The following is a 25,531-nucleotide window of genomic DNA, read 5'->3' on the forward strand; positions in this document are numbered from 1 at the left end:
CACTCGGATGTAGCTAACCTTTGTTTCTTCTGCACATACTTTTTGTTTGAAACACAGCTCACATGTGAACAACTTTGAGGCTAAACCTAAGCCTAATTGAGACACGAATCACTATACAATTATTTAGACGTAGGTAATTCGTTAAAATCAAGTAAAACTGTATGTACTCTTAAAAAAATGTGGTTTATGTGAGTGCTGACAGTGGTAAATATCACTATGACATAGCGTAGATTCACTGTAATGACTAATGGAAACAAACTGAATCATTTGTTCCACTAAAATAGTACATGTTCATTTTATTTTTGAGCAGGTAAGCTTAAAAGAAGTGTACTTATTGTATTTGCGCTTCTTACATTTTTAAAATATTACATTGATCATTTTGCCCCGCGTGACACAAAGTTTGAACCCTACTGATCTAAATTATCGTCTTTAACTCACACCAATTAAATTATTATTTCTTCAAGTATGAGATATAATATTTGATTTTAAACGAAATAAGCTAAAACCTCAGTAATAGTGACTACAGAGTGATTGTCTTCAGCAGAGACGATCTTTGCACCACAATGCACTCCGCGGTGCATTGTGGAGCATGTTGTGGAGGGTGCTCTTGCTCCTGTCCTCCGGTCCTGCTAGCTTGGAGGAGGGGTTGTTTTCTCGGAGAAGCAGCCTCAAGTTTTCAGTCAGGAGAGCCGATAGTTAGCGGCATGTGTCCAGCTTATCTTCCTGGAGGTTTAGTTTTTTCTCAGAACGGACAAAACGTACATACGAAGAGTTAGCCGGTACAAGCGGAAGTCCAGAGCACATTGTGAAAACATTGAGAGGAAGGTTAACCAGTTCAACAGGTACAGAGAGACTGCTGAAAAGTACATTAACTGAGTTTAATCTAAAGTTATTGCTACGACCGTCCTCTCTTGTTGCTGCCCGCGAGCCTGTAGGCTCATACGAGTTTGGACAACTCGGGAGATGACTCAAGTATTTTCATTACTCTTTTTTTATGGAGGCTGATGCTGCCATGTGTGTATTTCTCCAGTAACATTTTTCAGACTCCTTCAGTCTGTGTTTGGCTGTGATGGAGGTAAAGTTGCACCGACTGCTACTGTTTGCTGGCTGCATGAACTCTTCCAGGATGTCATCTGTTAGAAAACGAGTTTTCAGCTCCTTCTGCTCACCATTTGGTGGGAGTCAAACTCTGATCCTCTTCAATGGACCCACAGTCACACACCAGCTGAGGCAAGCTGGTAGTAGAAAGGCGAGCTTGCTCAGCAGGAGCTACGGGGATATTGGCTGTAATTCCACGTGTTATCAGAGGCCAGTGTTATTAAGAAGTCTCCATAGGAGGTGTCAGTCTACTGGGCTCACGAAGGACATCCTGCTGCGAGGAGGAGCGGCCTGGCCTGGTAAGATTTGCACAGATTAGCTTAAATCACTTTAGTTACAGGTAACTGCAACACCTTAGACATAACCTCTGTTATGTCTAAGGTATCCTATAGCTGGTATTGGCTTAAAAACGTTTTGTTTGTAGATCTTAGAATTTTTTTTTCATATGTTGTTTAGAATTTCATTTGCTCTTTTACCTTTTGTCCATTCAGGTTTCCAACTTTATTTTGTGAGTTGAAAATAAAGAAAAGTGAGCTACACGTGGACAAACAGAAAAGGTGTCAGGCTTTATGGAACTACTTACAACAGACTGTCTGATGGTTATGTATTTGAGGAAAAACATAAATAAATTCAGAGTTGATCCTCTCATATATGGCTGGTTTTCAACTTGTAGTTCTTCAGGATTTACCTCGTTGTAGCTAGCATGCCATGTGTCTGCCAAACTGTGCTATGTTTGGGGGTTTCATGGATACAACTGAAGAGATGGAAACAATTGGGTCTTTGTGACAGATTGGTGTTGACAACTTTTCCTATTTATTGTCAACACCACTGGAAAAATGTGACGTTATTAACCACAACAACAAGTATTCCACACATATGCATGCAATTAGCTTTGCGTTTGCTGTTGGATTACATAACCCAAATTGTTTAGTTGAAGAAGGAGGCGCAGATAAGAATGATGAAAAGACAAAGCTTCACAATCGTTTGTCGGTGAATGATTTGCTCTGGGTCACTTTACCTCTTCACCAGATTCTACCCCTGTTTTTTACCCAGCTGTTGCCTTTTTACACCTGTTAGTGTGGTATTTTATGCCCATATGTTCCTAACATAGCATAATCAATTTATTTTGTCTTGTTAGTTATGTACTTTGATGTATTGTGGAGATTGATAATCATAAAATCTGTATATGTAGTAATATGTGGTATTGTATTTTAACCTATTTTTACATTTATTATAAGTCTGATTCTCATGTTTACCTGCAGGTACTTATTATGCAGACCTAAGCCACTCTGAGAGACATCCTGTTGGTTACTAGTTTAATAGTCATTTATTGGAGAGGCATAACCACATTTGTATACAGCAGACTTTAAGTTGACTATAAAAACATTTTAAAGTTATCAAAGTGAGTATGAACTGATTCATGGTGGGTCCAGGATGTCCTGAGACAGAAAAGTCCTTTATAAAATGAACAGCACCCAGTATGTCGCCAGTATTTCAACATTTTAGTCAGTCAAGAAAAAGATTTAATTCTTCTTTGTTTTGAAGGTACGGACTGATGTGACAAAATGTGATGCTATTTAGATTCTGTTTGTCAAAAAGGTCATATTTTGTTACTGCCGTGATTGAAAAGGCATCAGGACATTGTTGCATATTTATAGCCAAAGAATGAAAAAAGTGTTGTCTTTAAAGTGTAGTTGTGTTTTGCTTTTCTTTTACCAGTGTCCGCTGTGCGCAGCCGCGTGACTGATGCCCCTCTGTCCACTGTGTCTCCGACTTTCAATGTGGTGAGATAATCGACTCCGAAGAGTTGTGTAACTGGTATTACTGCTGTTGCTTATGTTTTCACTGGTAAACTTGATATTATGACGCTTTAAAACAAAACTCTCAGACTATTGGATTTCATAGATATCAGACTTACAGAAGACCTTGAAGTTTCTTACGTTCAGTGGTGAAATGGATTTAAATGTCTGTTTACATCCAGGCTGCTGAATGTCATTAAAGAGTTTTATGTCCCATTTATTTAACAGATGAAGTTTGATCTGGAGGGAAATGTGACATCGTTTGGTAAGTGTAAGAAAATCTCAGCAACCAAGACTGATGATTGGTTCATAGATTTGTATCATTCATATGTCATTTAAATATACCAGCTGTATAAACTTCTTACGCCAGAAACACAAATCATACATACCTCTGAACTTTTTTTTGTGTGTTTCATTACCGCAAACTTCTACATGTTTTATTTATTGGGGTTTTGTGTGATAGATCAACACAAAATAGTGTGTAGTTGTAAGTTGGAAGGAAAATTAGTCAACACCATATAGAGCCACCTGTCATTACAGTGTTTTTGGACATTCTCCTTTACAAAAGAGCTAAAGGTCAGTCAGATTATTTGGAGAACTCCTGGGAGCTGCAGGTTCTACATTTTCATTCAAAGACATGAATACTCTTTGGTTGTTAACATTTCTATTGTAGCTTTGGCTGTACATTTCAGTCAGCTGGGACAGCATAATGCTGCCATCATTGTGTTTCACAATAATGACGATGATGTATTTCATTTTCAGTGCTGTCCAAAATCTCAAATATTGGTCTTATGTGGGTAGATCTGCTCCATATTCTCCTGTCAGGATGTCCTGTGGCAGAAAGCTTCTTTATAAAATAACCAGTTTCTTACAATGTTTTATAAGAAACTAGATTTTAGTTTATTTGAGTATATTTGCATTTGTACACTTATTACTTGATATTAAATGGAACCACACAAACCCTTCTTTTTTCCTCATTTGCTCTACTTTGTGTTTATCTCCATGTAAAATCCCAACATGTGAACCAGTTTACAAAGCATAAAAATGTTGCTAAAAGGCATAAAATGTTGATAACAGACATTTCTCCTGTGATGCCTTTTTATTTTCCAGAAAAGAAGAAGACAGAACTTTGCCAGGAGCTTCAGCTTCAGGCCAGAGACCTTCGCTTCCAACACAGCACCAGCCTCAGCACCAGAAACAACTGCATCATCATACGGATGGGCGTACGTTCTCTTCCTTATTTCTTGACATTCTCTTTCTAATCACGTTCATCAGAAAACAGAAAAATAAATTAGAGATACTGTAAATAGACTTATTAGTGTTGGGCTGTCCAAACAGGCACAGTGTGACAGATAAACATCAAGAGCGATGGTTGATCAACACTCCTTAGCTCGAGCAACAGCAAACTGTCCACTAGAGGGCAGGATTGAGAAGAAGAAGTAGCAAAGGTCCTCAGCGGTCCTCATTTTACAGAGTCTTCCCTGAAGCTCATCTTTTGTCTCAACAATTTCAACATTGAGGTGGGCACACTGTCTGTCGCAGCTGGGGGAAAAAAACAGATTCAAGTTATTTAAATATGATCCAAACTAACATCTCAGTAAGAAGCTGGTTCTACTCTTCCATACAGAGGTGCACACAAAACATTTCATACCATTGAGGTGGTTTAAGATAAATATCTGTTCTCACGTGTCCTTTTTTGCTCCGGTTCGAAACGCTCGGCACTCCATACACGCAGCATGATCCTGACAAACCCACGCAATCAGGGCAGTCCTCGCAGGTCGCACCGACATACGGAGGTATACAATGACACTTTCCGCATTCACACACCCCTCTGCCGTTGCACAGCATTTGGTTTTTGGCCATACAGGAAGCGGTTTCCATGGAGCAGCTGCAGGCACTGCCGATCCACTCACTGTTACACACGCACCTCCCACACTCACACCTCCCATTACCTCCGCAGAGTCTGGTAAATAGAAATGTTTTGACGTCAGTGCTGTTTGGCATCGGTTCTAAAATTACAGTGGCAGACACATTTAGTTTCAGGCCTAGTAAAGATGTGTAAAAACAAAACAAACTTTAAAATCATCTCACGGTGAGAAATGGAGAGAAATCCACTACTCAACTTGACGCAATGTAGTCTGTGGCCAGAAAACAGCTTATTAAAGAGCCATTTATCCCTCAATCTGACCAGAGCTGCAAAACCTTCATGACTTTATAAAGAATGGACCAGCTTTCAAGTTTTTTTATATGTCTACCGAGTAAAATTAGTTTATTTTATAGCTAATTAAAAGTACCACAACTTAATTTCTTCTATTGGGCTTTAGAACAAATAAGACCATCACACAGTAACAGAAAGAATGATTTTCTGATGAGACCTTTTCTGTGTTTGTAGAAAATTAAGGGGAAAAAGACGACCATTCTTTCCTTCCTTGTGCAATTACTATTATTCTGTTGTAGAAACTCTTAAGCTGACATGCCATGATAAGAGAAAAAACTCCTACAACCTTTTTACTACCTTTACATGTAAAAACGCAGCTCAGTTTAAGCCACTGTGCATGGCTTAATAGCTTCAGGCTGCAGATATAGCACCACACCTGCATAGAATCATTAGGTCATTAACAAGACTCTGGAGAACTTATCTACACAAGGAGGAGGTAATTAAGCCATTTCATTCCAGTGTTTTGTACCTGTGGCACATCTAAAAACTGCAGGACAGTGGCCCTTGAGGACTGGAGTTTGACACCTGTGATCTAGAGAGACTGTTCAAAGAGCAATAGTAACCCCCCTGGCTCCCTCTGTATGCTCCAACCTTGGAAAATGTTATAGGAGATAACTCAGCACCATCCTGTAGGCAAAAGGTTGAGCAAAGTATTGATTGCAGGGGGATTTTATTAAAAATAATCATACACTGAAGTTAAAGTTAGTATTTTTCTATCATTTTCGACTTGACATTATGATACAATGGTAAAATATCACCATATTTTCTTTCCTTTTTGCACATCTTTATAAGGAATGCATTGAAAATGTGTTTGACACTGATGAAAGGAGACCTTTGTGATTTTTTTTTTCTTGTGGTTCTGTACCTGTTGTTATGGTGTGGACAGTCAAAGTTGCTGCACTCGCAGTATCGTCCGCTGTACGTCTCTTTTGGGTCTGCCCGCCTGTTGCACTCACAGAAACCCTCCACACAGATGCCGCTGCCGCTGCAGACTGGGGCGTTTGGGCCCGTGCGGCACAAATCTTCATATTGTGGTGAGATGGAGTCGCCATTCATCTGGCATTGTTTCCCAAAATAAGGCACATAGCACTCACATTGGCCACAGACCAGAGTCCCTTGGCCGCTGCAGGCAGGGCTGTTTTCCTCATGGCTTCCAGTGCAGTTACACTCACCTGTGGGAAGCAGAATAAATTCAGTAACAAAACATTTTTTTTTTTTACCAGGTTATAAGCAGAGATGCTTTCTGACAGCTTACACAGCAATGTTATTTGTAGCTGGAGGCTCACTGAAAACCCTCTGGGTGTGATAAGAATGGACCAGGGTCCAGTTCTGTTCTGGTTTGAGGCTCCACTCGTACTGGGACACTGGGCAGCTTCCACACTCACCTACATTGAAAAATGGCGATGAATATAGTTCAACTCTCCTCAGCACATTATCCTGTATTACCTTTCTGACCTGTAAGAGCTGCGGGTTTCCTTTGGTTATGCTGCTGAAAGTGACCTGAACTCCAGCTGGCACGTTGCTGAGGTCCATAATCGGCTCTGGTGTAGGGTGGTCTGTTGCTTTGGAGATGGTGAGAGGAAAGGACTCCCTAGCTCCTGGCCTCAGGTGGACGGAGACCTCCTGGGGCTGCAGGAGCAAAGGTTCAGCATCTGCTGGGTCAGCCCTGCAGACCCAGAAGTAGTCATACTGTCATTCCTGGATGAAAAATGATGCTTTCAAAATGTTGTTCAAAATAAAACCTGAAAAATGTGGTTTGCCTTTGTATTCACTGTCATATAGTCTGATACTCTTAAATAAATATAGTATAACCAATTGCCTTCCAGAAGTCCAAGAGTTCACGCGTGTGTAATCTCAGGATATGTACTTCTGTGAAGGCCTCCAATAGTCCAATAGTCAGATGAGACCAAAGCTAAACCTTTGACCCACATGCACATCTGTGTTCTGGGAAAGTGTACATCACTCTGAATGTAATATGACCCTGGTGGCACATGGTGGTGGCAGTGTCTTATTTTCAGCAGGGAAAGACAAGTTGATCAGTTGACTAGAGGATGAACGGAACTAAGTGGAAGACAATCTTGCAGGAAAAATAATCATGTTTGAATCTGCAAAAAGACAGAGAGCTCCAGTGGGAATGTTCAGATCAAACCATAGTGGTACGGTAGGATGGCCCAGTCGCAGTTCAGAACTAAATACCACAGAGAATTTGCGGCAAGCATTCAGTCTGACTGAGCTTGAGCTGTTTTGCATATAAAAATATGGAATCATTTCAATGTCAAGATGTGGAAAAACTGGTAGCGACAAACACTAAGAGCAGCCAGCAAAAAGTGGGACAAATGCAAATTCACACCACACCTTTTAGATTTTTATTTGTACTTTCCATCTTCTGTAGCTACACTTTATGTTGATTCGTCACACAACATCTAAATAAAATACATTAAAGTTAAAGAACTCTAAAAGGTAAATAACATGAAAACTATTATAATGTGCAAGTGGAAAGTTACAAAAGGAAGTCATTGTTGCTACTACATGGGCACCCATAAACATTTAACCCAATTAGAGTTGCTTATTGTTATTGTATAAGTTAGGATGCTTACCCACTATCATTTTTTACCACCTGGATGCTGCCAGAAGGGTTATAAATGTGTCTCCCATGACAGCCAGTGCTCTGCAGCTTTTCTGTTGTCGCACAACGAATGTGAGCTTGAGGGGAGTTGCACCAAGCACAGCCAGAGCCGGCCTGGATGCACTCATCGCAGCTCGAGGCGGACTGCAGACACCTTTGTTCCTGGGCCCAGCTCAGACAGAACAACAGCCAAAGGAACAGCAGTTTCACAACCATCCTGCAGCCAAGGGAAATTATTGGATAATAACCTTTCAACTGCAAGCCTAACATAGATAAAAGAAACAAAAGTTGTGATACAACGCCTTGTTCTTCGCTTGATGTGTTGACAGCCCTCTGTGCTTTATCAGAATTGTCAGATCTACTTCTGCAGAGCGAGATACACCAATATGCTGCTCGCAAACATCCCCAGCCCTAAACACCAACCTGTAGAGGATCAGTAAGATTTTATCGATCTGGCTGCTCGCTGCAAATATTTACAGATCAGAGTCAACTCTTGAAAGGACAGACTTTAAAATACACATATGGGCAGATTACAACACATCCACAACATGCAGATAAAACCGCTTTTAAAAAACAAAAGTGTCTGCATCTTATATACTAACATTGCAAGTTTTAATTCTTTCAAAATATTATCTTTTCAGTCTTTGAAAGTTATCCTGACCCAAGAGTCGCTTTTGGTGCTGGACTATCGTGGTTTGAGTCTGGAACGCTGGCTGGTCCTGGAGCTCGCCCCTCAGCTAGCATCGCAGACGCACTCTCTGCCTTTTGAGTTTAGAGCACTGGAGGCCATCCTGCAGCACAAGGTTCCACACGCTTTACGCTCTCATTCGAAATAACAGGAACCGTGTGTTTGTGCGTGCATCCTCATAGATCTGTGTCAACAGGTAAACAAGTTGCAAACTTGGTTGAACGATGTCGAACCGAGCATACTGGACACCCTGGAGTCGCTCGTGGATCCTAAAATCGTTTCTGCAGATAGAAGTAAGCTGCATATTCTACTGCAGAATAGCAAGAGGTAAAGAGCCCAATCAGACGGCAGAGTTGGACCCAAAACCTTGAGACATTTCATGTTTTAACTTGACTTATCTTCTCTCTGGCAGCTTGTCGGAGTTGGAAACAGACATTAAAGTTTTCAAGGAGTCCTTGCTGAAAATCCTGGACGAGGATGCGATGATTGAGCAATTGTGTCTCACCAAATGGACGGATCCAAGGATTTTGTATGTTCCCGTGTAATCTCATTTGTGTTTCTAAATGCTGAAATCAATTTCTGAGAGCTCTAAAAGGACAGTGGTTAAGTAGTTTCTGTGCAAACAACAACAAAAAAAACAACAACACTTCGATCAATCGCAAACGGTCAAAGTTGGCTTTTCACTATTTTCACACATCAGGAATCAAGTCTATTTAATTGGATGTTATTTTATTTTTGATAGACTGACAAAAGGCATAGGAAAAGAATACCTTTTGTTTTGTATTTTTGCATTCTGTGACTCAAGGCGGATGGTAACCAGCTACTAGCTTAACATCTATCGTGTGTAAGTGCAAATATCACCAGTTGACTGGGTGATGTTTGTTTTTGCCACTCCCTCATGTATGTATGTTGCTTGTCCTTACAAGCCAGCAGGATCCCCCAATTATCCCCTACACTTATTGTTTTTTCAGTCTTGAATTTTATTCACGCTAGCTTTAAAAAAGGTCTTTAAAAGTCTTAAATCTGACTTGTCGAAACCTGCTGATACCCTGAGCACTGTTTATAGTTTTGCCATGTTAAACTGAGCTTGACCATGTTCACCAATTATGTGACTGAAGGCAACTGTCAACGTAAAGAAGGTCAAATACATACAGACGCCACAATTTTTTTATTTTTGCTAGCGGTGAATATTTTATAATAGATACTGGAAAAATAAAAGTACATTTTAATGCAATAACAATATATGTTATTGCATTATTTTCTTTCTCTCTGAGGTTCATTTTGCCGCACCTTAAATGTTTTTTACGCTTAAATGATAAACATATGTATGTTTGTTTCTGCCTTTTAGTGAGGAGAGCAATTTGGGTATCGACCACTGTGAGGAGATGGAGCTTTTACTTGAGAATTACTACATGCAGGTAGGTGTGCTTTTTTTAAGATTTAATTTTATTTCTATTTTATCATTTATCCACCTGTGATGTTGTGTTTATTGGGAAGCACTTTGGTAACCTGAGGCTGTTGTAAATGCGCTACATAAATAAACTTTGGCTTGACTTGACTTTTTAACATTAATAATAAATGTTAAAACAAATGTCTTTTGGACTAAAATTTTGATTTATTTACTTTTAAACAAAAGGCAAAACACAGAGGGGAAATCGCTTATTAATAAAAACAATTAACAATTCATAGACTTCTACATGTATAACTTGTTTTTGATACATTTATATTTAAAAAAAGGAAAAATAATTTCTTCTGAAAAGTGCTAAATAAAGCTGAGCTGGATGTGTCACCATAGAGACACATATGAAGAGGCTCAGCTTCAAAAATTAAACTGATGCCAGGTGCCATGAATGAAGTGTATAAAATGTCACAACTCAGTACCTGCAGGCTACATCCAATAATCAATATCTGTAGTGGATGATTCATAGATCATCAGTCGCACTACATATTCAATGAGTTCAAGATGAGTGTGCACCAGCTGCACTTGTGGGAGGGTCAGCTGTAGTGAGAAAACATGCAGCACTTTTCGCGTTGCCAAATAATGACAAATGAAATGCACATTTTGCTGACAAATTGGATTTGTCTTCCAAGCTGCTCAAAAAGCTTTTTTTGTTTAGTAGTTCTCAATTATGTGGATGACTTTTCTCAGTGATGAGGATATATTTTATGAGTAACTACAACTCACAACCTGAGACTAATTAACTTGTTGTGAAAAAAAAAACAGCTCCTTCTGACTACTCAGATTCATGTATTGAGTTGTAAGCCCTCAAGAATTAGTCCAACTCCCCTCATCTGAAGCTTTTAGGTGTTCATTGACATGTCCCAGCAGTCTGAACAGGATTAAATGACATTTCCAAGCAGTTGGGATCTTATCACTTGTCAATTAATCAGTACTGTAATCACTCAAATATGTCTCTTTTTAAGGTTTCTTCCAGAAGCTGCGATTTTGCTTTTGAATGCTTTCTCTGATTCAGGTGATGATTAGAAGAATGTCAGACAACTCCAAATTTAAGACGCGTCTGTAATTCACAGAACTGTATTCGATTTAAACTAAACACAGCCTGTCGGCAAAAACAACTTTTTAATAGTTTTTGAGAACTGCAGTGGAGGGATGATGGTTTGGGCTGAACCTGTCAATATCTCGTTCTGTTCAGTAAAATGTTCTTGAGTGAGACGATTAGACAAAGAGAAACTAAGACGAAAGATCCTAATCAACAAATGAATCCCGGAAGACAAAAAGAATGATAATGTTGCTCTGTGGAAAACGAAGCTCAGACCTCGACTCCATGTTAATGACACAATGTATCTTGGTTACTGCTTTCATCTAGGATTTTATCCACTTATCTTTAATTTTCAGGGCGGACCAGATGATTTCTGGTTTGTTCTGAAACAGGAAACCTAATTAAACAGAGGATGTTTTCAGTTTTGGCCATGACCGTGCGTTCAGATCATAATCTCTTCACTGCATACAGGCCGAGGATCTCGCCAACAAGACCAGAGAGCTCAAGGGACTGATAGACGACTCAGAGAGTGTCATCTTTATCAATCTGGACAGGTACATGCCCTGATTGGACATTGTTTCAAAACGTTATATGTACAACCATGTCCGGAGAAAGAGACATGTCGGCACAGTAAGCAGTCAGGGTCTTGTTGGAAACTGCTGTTCTGTCCACTTTGCCATTCTTTCTTTGATTCTCCAGAAAAATTGTGAAAATATTCACAGTTCACGTAACATAGCTATGCATGTAACTATGTCTTTCCTGCTGCAGCCATCGTAATGTGATGATGCGTCTGAATCTGCAGCTGACTATGGGTTCCTTCTCCCTGACCTTGTTTGGGCTCATCGGGGTGGCTTTTGGAATGAATTTAACGACGGCCTTTGAAGATGTAAGTCATTCTACTGTTAATCATGCCTTATGGTTCAAATTGTTTATCTGCTAAGTGTCTGCCTATCTTTGTTCATCACAGGACCCTCGTGCTTTCTGGCTGGTAACAGGCTTCATGTTTTTGGGCAGCGGCTTAATATGGAGACGCCTCTTATCGTTTCTAGGACGGCATCTACATCCCCCATCAATGGTAATCCAAACTCTGCAGTTCCACTACACGGCATTGTTGTACGTTTAAGCATTTTGTCACGCCGCAAGCACATTCTCCAGAGTATTTTATTGGATTATAATGAGGTAGACTATCACAAAGCAATAATTATGGCATATTTCATCTAATATTGTCATTTTTCTACATTCTGTTTTACAAATTTAAGTCTAAAAAGAGTAGTATTCATTTGTATTTCCCTCCAGCCGTCTATCTCCATCCAACTTCAAGTCAATTATTCACATGTGGGCTCTATTAACTAACTACATGACTTCTGATGGCAGTTAGCCGCACTGGATTTTATTTAGCTATATCAGATTTTCTTTATTTTAAAAACAATTTTGCGTTAGTATAGCAAATAAAAACCCAGGAAAATACATTGAAGATCATGGTTTAAACATGTCAAAGTGTACTGTTGCGTGTATTTGTACATACTGTATGTGAATCCCTGTCTGAACTCCTATAAGTTACTGTGTTGTAATGGCTAATTTGTGTTTTGTTTGTGACACAGTTTCCTTCCATTTGGAAAAGAAATGTAAAACCGCAAGATACTAAGCCTGGAGTCAGATGAGGTCCTGGTTTCAACTTAGGAAAAAAAACAGACCAGAGCCTGCAGCTGTGAAGACGATCCTATCACCATGCCTATAAGACACCATGAGTCTCACCTTTGTGTGCCCCTTTTTTGTGGTACTAGTAGCGGTCGAGGCTGTGTCCACACTATTCTGTGTTTTTGTTGTATCATTTGGCTATTCCAGACCTCCAAATGAATATGTTCACAACCTGTTTTTATTCAGAGTAAAGTTACGGAAAATCACTTTGTTGTTTCTGGTGTTAATGCCTTGGAAGGTGAGTGGCAGATCCTGACCTGAGACAGATGACCATCCAAACCATTAAAGGAGCGGTACTTTAAAAAGTGGCTTTTTCAAGAGTAGATGTATATTTATTCTAATGTGAAATTTTAATATGTGTTTAAAGTTAAAAGTCAGCCTCCAACTTTGCATAAAGAATGGCTATGAATTTAAACCAGAGTTCTTACAGTGTGGCATGCACTGCTTTGGAAAGAGTGACGCGAGTTGATAATCTGGTATGTTCTGTGGTTGCCAACATGTGTCATTAAAATTAACTGATGCATAACAACTGGTCCGTGTCATTTCCGTTTAAAATAATGGCCGAGCGGTCTAACTAGTTTGTCCTGTGTTGAAAAAAATGATCGCAGTACTTACATGAAATGCTTTAAGACTTCATGCTGACTTTGTTATATCACTAATCCTATTCAGAATTTTAATGGTGAAACATCAGTGAAAACATGCAAATCCCTTTGAATTAAGAGGTTTTATCACTTTAAACCTGAAACGTGAAGCACAAATTGAAATTATTGGGGAAGAAAATTACCTCTTACTGAACAAGGTAATTCGGCGACTGAGCATGAAAGTTGCAGGTATTTGAACCCTTCAAGATGAAAGTTCTTAAACTATAGTTAGTAGGATTTTTTCCAAAGATCTAATCTATTAAAACAGTAAAACATACTATTCAAAAGTTGGTTTGATTGCAAGCCCCTCTGCAAAAAGTATTACTGCCTCACTGTTTTTGCTTTTCAAACCTATGAAATAATAATTGGCACTGATTTTTGTAGGTTTTGTCAACAGCATTTAGTGTGATTTATTTATTACACCAAACAAAGGGACTTTAGGTAACTAAGTCATAAATATACTTACATGATTATTTACACCATTAAGAAGGTCTGAATAAAAAAGTTTAGCTGTACTAGGTATTTGGGTTTTCAGTTCAAGTATTTTTGATGTTAAATTCTTGATTTTGACAAACTAAATCCTATCAGTAACTTAATGCATCAGCAGCTAATGTCTTAATGGTTTGTTTCACTTGGTTTACAGTAATTGAGGGAATTGTTTGCCCTTTTGGTTTAGCTTTTTGGTTAAAAATATAAAGTTTTATATTAAACATATCAATACCAAAGATAACCTGAGTTTTCAAATGATTTATTTAGAGAAAAGATCTATTCAACCTTCCTATTATCATGTAATTGTTCCCTTGTTAAACAATTAACTGAGATTACAATGTTTCACTTGGATTACTAACAGACCTTTAGAATTGGAAAAAATTACTTACATCGAACCATGAAGTAGGCTGAAATAGCTCAAAAATCAACACAGACGAGAAATGACATTATTAACACCTATCAGTTCGGGAATCTGCCACAAAGCCAAAAGGGCTCTTTTTTTCGCATTTTCCTTTTCTGTTTTAACTATCATTCTTCACTAGAGGGCACAAGCTGGGTGCAGAGACTGTACCGCCTTGCTCCATCTATCTGAGATGCAACACAATGTCACAAACTAACCTGTTTTGTGAATTTTCTGTTTTTGCTGTAAGAGGCTCGGTGAGATTTATTTTATTTATTATTATTATTATTATTATTATCATCAAACATGTCTTTATAGATATTTTTACTCAAACAGTTGGGTTGTTTCATACTTTATTGAAACGATCGAGACCCATAAGCAGGTAACTTCACTTAAACGATTGCAAAAAAGCTCGTATTACTTCACTTATGAAAATAAAGACAATACAACTGAGGCGACGTAGAAAAGACGTATTTTAAAATACCACAAAATTAAATGCGTTGTCACGACAACCAGTCTCAGAATAACAAACTCCCCTTTAGCTTCCCCCCCAACCAACCCATCACCTTCATGAATGAACGTCACGCCGCGCTGACGTCATTGCGCAGCCACGCTGCGTAGCCAGTCTAAACATCTCCACAGTGGAACTTTGCTTTCACACCGAGCTTGGGAGTTGTTCCCGACGGATCTGAGATTTAAGCAAACTACGTTTCCATCAAACCGTCACGAAAATTTTGAACAGTTCTGTTTTATTATCAGTTATCTTAACTATTTATATTTTTTTTCGGTTTGTGGTTTCAATTGTAAAATATTTTTCCTTGTACAATTTTTTTTTTTTTTTCCGTTGTTTGGTCGTCAAGATGAAGAATCTGTGGCTTTTCTTCCTCGTCGCGCTGTCGACTGGGTTTATCAGCGACAAGGTAACGAGCTTTTATTTTGGGTTCTGCTTTCACAGTGGGTTCGCTCACATAGTTAATGACAAACTTAATTTTTTGTTCTCATTTCACGACCAGTTTAGCTACTTTCCAGCCGTTAAAAATGCGTTTGGAAAACTCCCATAATGTTTGTTTTTGTTCAGATGGTTTGTTGTTTTTCGTTTAACGTTCCTCCTGAAGAATTATCAACATTTTCCAGATCTTCTCAAAAGTGTATTTTCATGTTGTTCGAAGTTGTTTTGCCATTGTCTTTGTTTATTTTATACAATCTCATGTTTAGATTTTTTTTTTAAATCAAAAGTGTGCCACAAATAATTAAGTTAAACGTAAACACGGATGACATTATCAAGCTGTAATGTGAAAATTGCAGTTACTAACACAGATGTTGGCTGATAATCATGTTGTGGATTGTAGCCAAGTTCAAGCTTTCCACCAGCTGGTGTCAAGTTCACAAGTCTGGCTAGCCTCCGGCTCAAAAGCTTTGACATTTAAACCAAAAGCTTGAGATCTGAACTCCCATTTAACCTGGGCTTCGATTTTAATACACAGATTAGATTAAAAAAAAAAAGAAAAGAAAAAAAAAGTTGAAATCTGAAGAGAAATATCAATATTTGGCCAGGATTCTTTTACATCTGTGCCAGATCCATAGTCTGAAATTTTCTTGGAGATAACAGGATAAATCACAGCTGTTTGTTGTGTTAGGTGTTAAAAATAATAACCTGTTTACAAGACCTGACTTAAAAAAAAAAAAAAAAAAATCCAGAGTGAGAGCCACAGACTCCAGAAAACGATTATTTAAGATTTATGGACTGTATGTTGTGAAAGAAAGGGAGCTGAAACTTGAGACCATTCTGGTAAATGAGGGGTGGGGAGCAAGACTTAGAGTTGTGGATATACTGTTTGGATTTTTGTTTTGTTTATTCCCATTCTGTAGATCAGTGGCTGCCAAACTTCTTGAGCTTACCAAGTCACAAAGTAGCCTTGGGGGAAAAAAAAACTATATATGCATTCATAAACATGAATACACATTGTAGTTTTCTTTTATTTTTAACAGAGCCTCATTTTTGAGGAGGATTGTAAGACCCCAGGCTTGTTGATTTGTGAAACCTCTGGTAGTCTCAACCCCGATTGTTGAGTTTGTTCTCCCATCCAGTTATTGAAGTTCTGTTTAAATTCATTTTAAATGCAAATATAGATGCAACAATCAATCACTGGGAATCAGCCTTGACCCCCGTAATGTTGAACTGTATCTCAAATACAGAAAAATCAAGGTGGTTTATTGAATTAAGGAGAAATGACTGAGGCTCCCCACTATTCTCACTCTATAACCACGCAAGCCAACTGCATGTACTTTGATTTTTGTTTCTGTGTGTTTTGATTTTTGGATATTTTTCCTGGAAACCAGTAATAAAAACGACATAACAAAAGTTCTATTTCAAAATGAACGTAACACAGTCCAAATAAATTGTTGTAAAGGGCTATTTCTTTTTTTCTGTGGTGAAGTTTGCAGTGCGAGTATAGCTTTACATCGTAAAAACAAATCCATTGGCAAAGAGAAGTATATTTTTTTTTTCCATCATAGGCCCAGAAAGGCACATGAATCTGAGAACATAGTGATTATAGGAAGCACTATTTCTTCTGTACATCAAAAAGGTGCTGTCCTGCTTCTTTGTTTCATTACAGAACAAATATTGTAAATAAAGATCACAAAAAAAACATATCTAAAATGAAGTGAAAATTACTACAAAATGAATGCACCTCTACACGGATTTATTTAACTTGATGAGAAAGAGAGAAGGGAAAAGTCATGTCAGCTTTTTGTAAGACATAAATATGGCATAAATAAAGCCTTAAGAAATTTGACCACAAACCTTTGAAAAAGGTGCCACAAAATCTATCATTTTAGATTGCAAGAATCATAAGAAGAAAAAAAAAAGAAAACATGCAACATCATGGAGGGACTAGTTTAAGCATATATTTTGCTTGGAAAATTTGGGTGAGAAAATGAACAAGCTTTCATTTTTTCTTTATCAGTGATTCTTTGTAGAAGAATGCAAAAGAGAATCAAACCAAAAATGAAAAAGTATCTATATTATTATGTATTTTAAAACCAAAAATAATAATAATAATAAAAAAACACCTGTTTTTATATGTTTATTTCTGGTTCCAGGTGAAAAACCAAATCACCTGGAGCCAGGTGAACGTTGACCATTGACACATTTTAGCTTCATTGGAATCAAGTGGGTGTTGGGAGTCATATGCATCGAAATGGGGATTAACTTCCTACCTCCAGTAAAGGATTTCTTTTCTCTATCATTTGTTACAGTTCTCGGGAAACCAAAACCCTTTGAAAATCAGACCAAAAAGAAAATGAAAACCTTGTATTCTCCCCGCACCCAAAAAAGTATCTCTAATTGTTTTTCTTTTTTTTTTTTTTTTTTTTTTTTTTTTGCTCAGAGGCAACAGAAACATTATCTTCCCAGAATGGTGGCCGATACTTATTTCACCATTCTGCTCAGATTCCTCCTTACTTCATGTCTCTAATACAGGCTCCAGGCCTAAATTGCTGGGTGTGATGAGTTGCATCACATATATAATGTATATATATCTCCAAACTATGCTTCTCCTTGTGTGGTTGAGTTGGCTAAAGAGCGAGTGCTTCGTCAGCCGGTAACGCTGCTCTCCTCTGAAAGCAGAACGTCGAAGCGGGCGTTTGGTCCATGCCAGCATGTGGGCCGGTAGTTGTGTCATTTTCTGGATGGATGACTCACAGCGAGTCCCTTTGGGCTTGTCCAGGCAGGCACGTTACTGCGTGGAGCACACGCAGTTTTACGCCGAACCACACAAGGAAGGAGAAAGACAGTGACACATTGTCACACTGGTTTTAATGAGTCTTTTTATGGCGCTTTAAAAAGCCTGCTCCCAAAACGCACATGTGGCTGTGAAATTACTCTTCCACTGCGCAGTAAAATCAGACATAATGAAATGTAAATAAAAGTAGGCTGGTATCGCTTGTGGCGATGTGCTGCGTCGGTGCAGTTTCAGGTTTTAACAGTGTGAGTCACGGCATTGTTGAACAGAGATAAGACAACCACTCCAGGTCCGACCCAGTAAACCGAAGTTTATTGGGTCAGACTGTTTAAGTTAAGCTGTTTTAGTTGTTTTTTTTTTTTTTGAGGATCCCTCTTCCTCCTTTCTTCCCGTAGCGAAAACATTCTAATGATTTTTCCCAATGCGTGGACTAGGACCTTTGCATTACAGTGTTACTCTGTCGTTATCTCCATGCTGAACCCCTTCGCGACAGATAATGTCACAGTTAGATGTCTGGAAACTGCACTCTGAAGTTTAAAGATCACGAAGGCCTGCTGAGCTACAACAGAAAAGCTCAGATTTGTTTATTTCTGACACCTTTGAAGCTGTTAAAAAGACGCAGGCTTGATGTTGAGGTGGTCAAACGTTCTGTTCTGTGTTGCCTTGATCAAACATGCGCCCTCTTTACACAGCATTGTGTAAAGCAGGTATCTCGATGACGATGACAGGCTCTTCTGTGTGCTTTGGCCTGTTACACAATCTCTCGCTTGTCTCTACTCACTGGCTCCCATCTCCCAGGAGAAATATTTACATATCATCCCCAGAAACACACGATGGGAGGGGGTTGCTAAATTTTATAACGCACTCTTCTAACACACTCACCCCCACTGAATGTTTAAATAGCTGCACTGCCCCGCTCCAGCTGTTTCCAGTAAACTGTCTTCGGCTTGATAAAGCTTTAGGAAACCACACCAGTGTATACGCTACGTATGCTGCGTATGTGTGTTTTCCAGATGTTTGACCTTTGTGTCACATCTACCAGTAAACTCTGACACACAACCTATCTCTAGCGACGAAAGCTCAGAGTATTGAGCTCGTTTGTTACATTTTGGCTTTTGTGTTTCAACGATTTTTTTTGGGGTTTTTTTGTTCAATTAATAGGAAAAAGCATTAAGCAAGGAGGGATGTTATGATTGTATGAAAATTAACTTTTCATAAGTTTTATCTTATTTTTCTATATTAGTTGCAACTAACCTACGATTATCGTCCTTTTTGATGTTGAGTCATGACGTTCCCAACTTTAGCTGCTAATTCACTAAAGCCCAGATTAAATCCAAACTTATTGCGCTTTTAGAAGGCCTTTTCATTGATGCAGCCAACTCACTGCTATAAAGAATGTATGCAGACACATTCTTAATAATCTAAGAACTTAATCAACTTTTTTGTCACAAAACTTCAATGTGACGCACAGTGATGGCAGCATCATGATGTGGGCATGCTTTTCAGGAAGAAAAAAAAATCCTAGAAAAGAAGTTGTGTTGCAATGCTGAAAAAGGAGTGGGGATCCATCCTCAAGCAGAAGAGTGTCTCTACAACTAGATTTCTGATTAAATGGTTTTGATTTAAACCAATTAATGTGTTGGTATGGCCCAGTAACTTCTAGACTCGAATGCCTTTGGGAGGCTGTGGCAAGATTTGGAAACTTGCTGTTATGACCTCTATATCCCATAAGTGTGAGCCTGAATGAATTTACATCAGGAAAATAAAAGGGGAACAACCGTGTTTTGTTGTGGAGACGCATGTTAAAAGATTTGCAGCTGTAATTGGTTCAATAAAGTAGTGACTGAGTGGGGCGGAGTACAAATGCAAGCTTTTCAGATTTTTGTTTGGGAAAAAAAATAAAAAATTAAAAGCAAGTTGTCTTTCTTTCATTTCACATTTCTGCGCCACTTCTTGTTTATCTATTACTTCAGATCTCAACGAGACACTTTGAAGTTGTCCCGTGAGTAAATGTGGAAAAATCCCAAGGGCCGTGCGGAGGCCGTTGTAGAGGTGGGCGTGACCTGCTCTTTTCGCTTTGCAGCAGACATCAGTTTAAACAACTGACGTCTGGCCTCAATTGGAGCTTGGAGGTGAATCCCAAACAACTATCTTTCTTCATCAGCGCAGACTCTAAATTTAAAGCCATTTGGTCTAATTGTTGGCAGTATCTGTTGGAATAAGATAAAAGTTCAGTCCTTTGTGTTTGCTCATAAGTTTTCATCATCTGGATTTGTAATTGTTGGCTAAAAACAGAAGCCTCTTCTGTTGTTTAGCCATGTTGTGCATTAGCTTCTTCTGCTGCCTTCAGAAATGGGTGGAAATTTTCTCTGCTGCCACAGTGTGAGCACATTTGGTCTGCTTCAGCTTTACCTCAGCTGGGTCATTTGTCTGTAAGAGATCTGAGCCACAGCTAATAGGGGCAGAAACAGTTCATTGTTTTGTAAACTTGGTCCATTGAACACCTTAAGCAAGAGCATATGATAGAAATGTACCGTTGTAGTGAGTTTATTCAACCGTGTGTTCGATTTTTCTCCCTAAAGCTGATGCTGATGATGTCTTTGTAATGCTAACTTTGAGTCGTAAACAGTAGTCATAGTAAAACTGAATCGGTCACCTTATCTCACACCTTTTGTTATCCTCGGCACCTGTTTTGTCAGACAAATAACTTGTTCTGTCTCTCTTCTTCCGCTCCCTCCCTTTCCTTTCTTCAGGCTTTCTCCTCTCTAAGTCTCTCAGCACCTGTGTTAGTGGAAGCATAGTATACATACCAGACATAGCTGAAGTCTCAAAGGACCATATTCATCCATGTCTGTGTGTGTCTTTCTGTCTTAACACCAACTGTGTGATTCCCCTCTCTCCTTCACTTTTTTTTTTTTTTTTTTAAATTTTCGGTCGTTATCAGGCTTCTCTTGTTTTCCATTTTGCCTGCCTGGTGTGTTCGTTGCCTCGGCTCCTCGCTGACTGGGCTTTGCGTGCAGTTTCTCAATGGTTTTCAGCACGTCACATTTGTGTAGCGCCAGGTTGCTAGGAGGGTATCCAGAGCAACGGCAGTAACCTTTTTAACGTGTGTATGCACTTTGTCTGTTTTGTCTGTTGTCTTTGAAGCTGCTCTATCTCTTTCTCTCTCACTCCCACTCCTCTCGAAAACACTTTGTTCTCAGCTGTCTGGCTCTGGGGAGTATCACAAATTACATTCATGACACATGAAATGAGCATAAATCCAGCTTAGGCCAACTACTCATACAATGGTATGGCTGCAGCTCACACCGTGGTTTCTCTCACAGACAGCAGTGCACACTTTCAGCATATTTGGCCTGCATACATCACTGGTTACGAGGGGTATTGTCTTACTCTAGATCTGCAGAGGTTTTCACATGGTTTCAATTAGTGGGTGGATTTCTGAAAGTGTGAATTTATGTGCATCAGTGTCTCTCGTTTCCTTTTTTGTCTTTCTTTGTATGTCTCCCCCCTTAAATTACAGTACTGTTTTTTCTCTGTCTTCCAGCTCCTTGTCCTGTCCCAGTCAACTACTTCCCAAGCAGATGACCTTTACATAGAGGAACCGGGATCAGGTGACGTCCCCATAGACGATGAAGATGGTGAAGATGATGGATCTGGCTCTGGGTCAGGGTCTGGAGACCATGGTAAGAGTGGCTTATTTTGGTCATTTTATTTCAATGCAAATTTTAAATTTACAGTAAAAAAAAAAAAAAAAAATATATATATATATATATATATATATATATATATATATATATATATATATATATATATATATACAGACATCATTAATTGGAAATTATTGCTGTCACAATAAATAATTTTTGTCACGACTGGAAATTTCTCACGATAAACAATACAATAAATACCAATCCTTGGTTCAACATAAGATTATTACTCCAAAACTGTAACATGAAATATTTAGGATTCACATTTTATTCCAATGTAACTTTTTTTATTGCCCATCAAATGAAGTCATTTACTGTAGTTAAGCAGATTCTGATTTCTGATGACATTTTAAGCTGTTTACATCACCTGAGGTTAGCACTGCTAGCTTTACAAAAGCAGTGAGGTCCAAGAGGAACTTTACTGTTATGTTTTAAGCCTTTCTGTCAACACCCTGAAAGTCTCGCTGACTCTTTCTCTCAATAGTTTCAATTTGAATTCTGTCTTACACCTAATATCTACCTTCGACACAGGTTTCAGTATCCTGTCAGATCAAGACGAATTATTCAGGTTCCTGAACATCACTGAGAGCATCCTTTACAAAGAGCTGCTGCCACTTCCACCACAGCCAACTGTGAGCTCTGCTGCCGATCCAGAACCTACACCATATGACACTGAGGTACAACAAACAATTTTTCAATTTTAATTTTACTGATTATTATTATTATTATTATTATTATTATTATTATTATTATGTTCCTTCATTGATGATAATCTCAGTTTTATTTTAATCAGCTATAATTTGCTTATGTAAACACACACTTATATATATGGTCACACACATTCAGTCACTGACCCACAGTACCTCTGGTTTTTGTTTTTGCATTAATGTACTGTTTATGTATTTTGTTATGTGGTATAATGGGAAAATGAAACCAAACATAAAAAAAAATCATCTGAAGCAATTTTGTTTACAATTTGAAAAGGTTTCATTGTTTCATTCTTTTTGTTGAACATTGATGAAATGTAAATTACTGCACTGTGCGGTATGTGAACACTAATTAAAAGCAATAAAACTAGACATTGTGTCAAGTTTGTTTTCAAATATGTCATGTCTTTGGTCACTCCAGACTGCAGACTCCACAAACAACTATGTTGTTAGCCAAGGCCTGAGTACCAGTACCAGTACCAGTGTCAGTGCCAGTCCTGTCGATGTGACTACTGAGTTTAGCCCTCCTGTGAATGAAGAGATCCTATTGGACACCAAAGTCTTGATCAAAGTTGAAAGTGAGAATTTTCCTGAAGGCGGACGAAACAGCCGGCGGAACGAGCTCAACTCTCCACAGGAAGTCACTTCTGAGAATCTGTGGGAGAGGACAGAGGTTCTTGCAGGTGAGGATAGGTTTTATAAGTTAGTCAGATTTATAATTCATAAAAGGCTCTGAATTTTTTTGTTTCAAAGATGACTTTGTAACAGTTTAAGGCTGCAAATAAAGTCGATTTTTAAAAAAATCCTTTTTGTCCTCAGCTGTCATTGCCTGCGGAGTGGTCGGATTCCTTTGTGCCATTTCCCTCCTCCTCCTCCTCGCCTACCGCATGAAGAAGAAGGACGAAGGAAGTTACGATTTGGGAGACACCAAAATGTCTGCAACAGCTTACCACAAAGCGCCCACCAAGGAGTTCTATGCCTGAACTAACCAGCAGGGACAATCTAATGTGGAGTCTGGCTCCTTCTGATCAGGACTAAATAAGGATCTTTAAACAGCTGAAGAAGATTCCTTCAGATGAAGTTTGAAGTGTCTGTTCTCCTCCAGTGCTGCAGACATATGTTGTTGTTGTTTTTTTTGCATCCTCATCCATCCCCATCTGTTTGTGTTTGCCACCATTTTCTGCTTTTTTCTCTACTTAATGCTAAGTTCCTATGCAGAAACGGTAATAAGGAAACAAATGTATTCCTCCTCAAATGCATTTGTGTCATTTCCTTCCTGGGAAGGACGTTGGCATAAATATTGAATGAGCTTTTTTTTTTTTTTTTTAAAAAAAAGGAACCTTTCCTTCACCCTAAATGGACCACAGATGTTCTAATTTTGTATGTTTATCAAATTAATACTTGTTCTAACACTGTGCCTTCAGACCTTTTCAGCTGAATCACACTGTAATTCATTGTCCCTTTTTAGAGGAGCTCAACAAGAAGATGGGGGCGTGGGGGAACTGAGAAAACCGGACTCTGATAGTTTTGATTACTTTTTAATTAAAATGGTACTACATATATTAGTATTACAACCCTGTTCTTGTTGAGGTCATGCTTTCTTCATTAGTTCACTTCTGTTATATTTCATTTCGTTTATGCTTCTTTGTTAAAATCTTAATATTTTTGTTATGACAATGAATCTTTTCATAAGCTGCCCAGTATTGCCATGAGAGATTTTCTTACGCTGCAGGTACAAGTTCGATATGTATGTATGTTTGTTTTTTTTTTTCCTTCCTCCCTAAAGATATTTAACAGTTATAGAAACTGACCAAATATAATAAACATGCTTTACCTTTTTCAAAAAAAATTTTTTTTGATGTTAATGTTTAGAGGATATATTTCTGTAAGCCAAGAGATTTCCATTCCATACAGGTCCCTCAGGTATATAGCGTGTTTCAAACATTTCTTATATTTTCAGGATTATCTGACTTGGTGACTGAGTTCTGCAGGCATGTGGGACAGGTAGAGCCAAAACTAATGACTATAATTCAGAACCCACAGAAGTGACCAAAGTGTCTGGTGACAGCCAAAGCACATTCCTTTCCTGACTGTCCACTGTTTGCAGCTGTGAAAGAGGGTTTGGAGTTAAAGTAAAAACATCTCGTGTTACTTATTATTTTAGTGTTGGCTATAAAGGTCTGTTTATCTGAACTACAATATTCTTTTTTTATTGGTTTAATATGCATGTACATAAGTTTTATAGGTTTATTACCTGGTTGTTAAACTTTACCTCAAATGGCCAAAGAAGCATAGCGGGAGCTGCAGTAATAATACAGGTTACAGCAATGACAAAAGGGTGGTATTCATTTTTATTAGCACATACATGTACACCCAGCTGATGCAATATTTTAATAGGAAGGTTAGACATTTTATTATGTATGGACTTTATTTACTTGCTGCCTATAATATATGTTGAAGACTGTTTAATAGATGCTTCTTGGAGATTTAAAATGTATCCTTTTAAATACCAGGAATATGATCCAGATATGCTTTTGTCTGGATAACTGAGATCAGTGGTTGATTCAGAGAGGATTGAGCAAATGGTTAGACCTTAACTTCAAGGTATTACCAAAAGAGAGAGTTCAGGCCTTTTTATGAATTTAGTTTAATGTCATAAATAATTGAACAGTTGAACAATTGCTGTGTTGGGTTTTTTTCATGCCTTATTTCATTACATGTTAAATCAAAGGTCATTGTCTTCTTGTTTTTTTTTGTTTCCATATTTGATTTGTTATTTTGCAGTTATCTTTGTTCATAGAAGAGACACTATGAAGTTATCTGAATGCAAATGCAAACAACCTATTCACTGTGGCTGGAATAAACGGGAGGATGTGGTCACCGACCTTCTGTTTAGCGAACACTCAAACCGTCAGTGCCTCTCGCAGGGCTTTCGTCTGTTGTGCTGTTACAGTATTAGTATTGGGTTTTGAACTTTGAGCTGCACTCAATCAAAATCGGCCTTATCTTGTTTCAGAGGTCACCGCAGCGCTGTCCAGAAAACTTTGACCGTTGCAAAAACCAGAACGAGGGCAAACGGTGTCTTAGCATTTGCTACAACCCAGTAGGTAATGAGACGCAGTGATGTATGCGTTATTCTGTCTTTCGTCATAAGTGGCAAGTAAATTACACTTTAATTTATACATAATTTATACATACTCTCCATTATGT

At 38.4% G+C, this 25,531-nt stretch overlaps 3 protein-coding genes across 6 annotated transcripts; 2 read left to right on the forward strand and 1 right to left on the reverse strand.

Annotated features, from left to right (window-relative positions):
* The first annotated feature begins 554 nt into the window (after positions 1 to 554).
* mrs2 (magnesium transporter MRS2) lies at positions 555 to 13,154 on the forward strand. The gene is made up of 12 exons (XM_015053564.1): positions 555 to 1,397; positions 2,818 to 2,882; positions 3,126 to 3,162; positions 4,008 to 4,120; positions 8,383 to 8,544; positions 8,626 to 8,756; positions 8,842 to 8,958; positions 9,778 to 9,847; positions 11,402 to 11,484; positions 11,699 to 11,816; positions 11,898 to 12,005; positions 12,532 to 13,154. The coding sequence occupies exons 1-12, from the start codon at positions 1,070 to 1,072 to the stop codon at positions 12,589 to 12,591; spliced, it is 1,392 nt and encodes a 463-aa protein (XP_014909050.1). The 5' UTR covers positions 555 to 1,069; the 3' UTR covers positions 12,592 to 13,154.
* Positions 3,941 to 8,331, reverse strand: LOC106960448 (integrin beta-1-like). 4 transcript variants are annotated; one of them, XM_015053562.1, is made up of 7 exons: positions 8,056 to 8,331; positions 7,713 to 7,958; positions 6,571 to 6,781; positions 6,371 to 6,500; positions 5,981 to 6,287; positions 4,549 to 4,860; positions 3,941 to 4,439 (listed from the first exon to the last, which is right to left on the reverse strand). In XM_015053562.1, exons 2-7 carry the CDS (start codon positions 7,955 to 7,957, stop codon positions 4,274 to 4,276), a joined length of 1,371 nt encoding a protein of 456 aa, XP_014909048.1. In that variant the 5' UTR covers position 7,958; positions 8,056 to 8,331; the 3' UTR covers positions 3,941 to 4,273. The 4 variants fall into 4 exon arrangements, with proteins under 4 accessions (XP_014909048.1, XP_014909047.1, XP_014909049.1 ...); XM_015053561.1 differs by lacking the exon at positions 8,056 to 8,331 and having other exon boundaries at positions 3,941 to 4,140; positions 4,275 to 4,439; positions 7,713 to 8,049; XM_015053563.1 differs by lacking the exon at positions 8,056 to 8,331 and having other exon boundaries at positions 4,584 to 4,860; positions 7,713 to 8,049.
* Positions 13,155 to 14,982: 1,828 nt separating the features above from the next.
* On the forward strand, positions 14,983 to 24,352 carry LOC106960451 (syndecan-2-A-like). Its single transcript, XM_015053565.1, has 5 exons — positions 14,983 to 15,078; positions 21,452 to 21,590; positions 22,146 to 22,291; positions 22,743 to 23,004; positions 23,141 to 24,352. The coding sequence occupies exons 1-5, from the start codon at positions 15,019 to 15,021 to the stop codon at positions 23,302 to 23,304; spliced, it is 771 nt and encodes a 256-aa protein (XP_014909051.1). The 5' UTR covers positions 14,983 to 15,018; the 3' UTR covers positions 23,305 to 24,352.
* Positions 24,353 to 25,531: the final 1,179 nt, after the last annotated feature.

This window comes from Poecilia latipinna, unplaced genomic scaffold, assembly GCF_001443285.1.
Source record: "Poecilia latipinna isolate Pla-1442-1.1 unplaced genomic scaffold, P_latipinna-1.0 Scaffold1186, whole genome shotgun sequence".
NCBI lineage: Eukaryota > Metazoa > Chordata > Actinopteri > Cyprinodontiformes > Poeciliidae > Poecilia > Poecilia latipinna.

Excerpts from the sequence above, each read along its gene's own strand:
- LOC106960451 (XM_015053565.1), top strand. The coding sequence starts at position 15,019 with ATGAAGAATCTGTGGCTTTTCTTCCTCGTCGCGCTGTCGACTGGGTTT. Across the intron at positions 15,079-21,451 it reads CTGGGTTTATCAGCGACAAG|CTCCTTGTCCTGTCCCAGTC; the intron begins GTAACGAGCTTT and ends TCTGTCTTCCAG. Across the intron at positions 23,005-23,140 it reads GAGGACAGAGGTTCTTGCAG|CTGTCATTGCCTGCGGAGTG; the intron begins GTGAGGATAGGT and ends TTTTGTCCTCAG.
- LOC106960448 (XM_015053561.1), bottom strand. The coding sequence starts at position 8,011 with ATGTTAGGCTTGCAGTTGAAAGGTTATTATCCAATAATTTCCCTTGGC. Across the intron at positions 6,288-6,370 it reads GCTACAAATAACATTGCTGT|GTGAGTGTAACTGCACTGGA; the intron begins GTAAGCTGTCAG and ends TGCTTCCCACAG. Across the intron at positions 4,861-5,980 it reads TGTCCACACCATAACAACAG|ACTCTGCGGAGGTAATGGGA; the intron begins GTACAGAACCAC and ends TCTATTTACCAG.
- mrs2 (XM_015053564.1), top strand. The coding sequence starts at position 1,070 with ATGGAGGTAAAGTTGCACCGACTGCTACTGTTTGCTGGCTGCATGAAC. Across the intron at positions 3,163-4,007 it reads GGGAAATGTGACATCGTTTG|AAAAGAAGAAGACAGAACTT; the intron begins GTAAGTGTAAGA and ends TTTATTTTCCAG. Across the intron at positions 9,848-11,401 it reads TTGAGAATTACTACATGCAG|GCCGAGGATCTCGCCAACAA; the intron begins GTAGGTGTGCTT and ends CACTGCATACAG.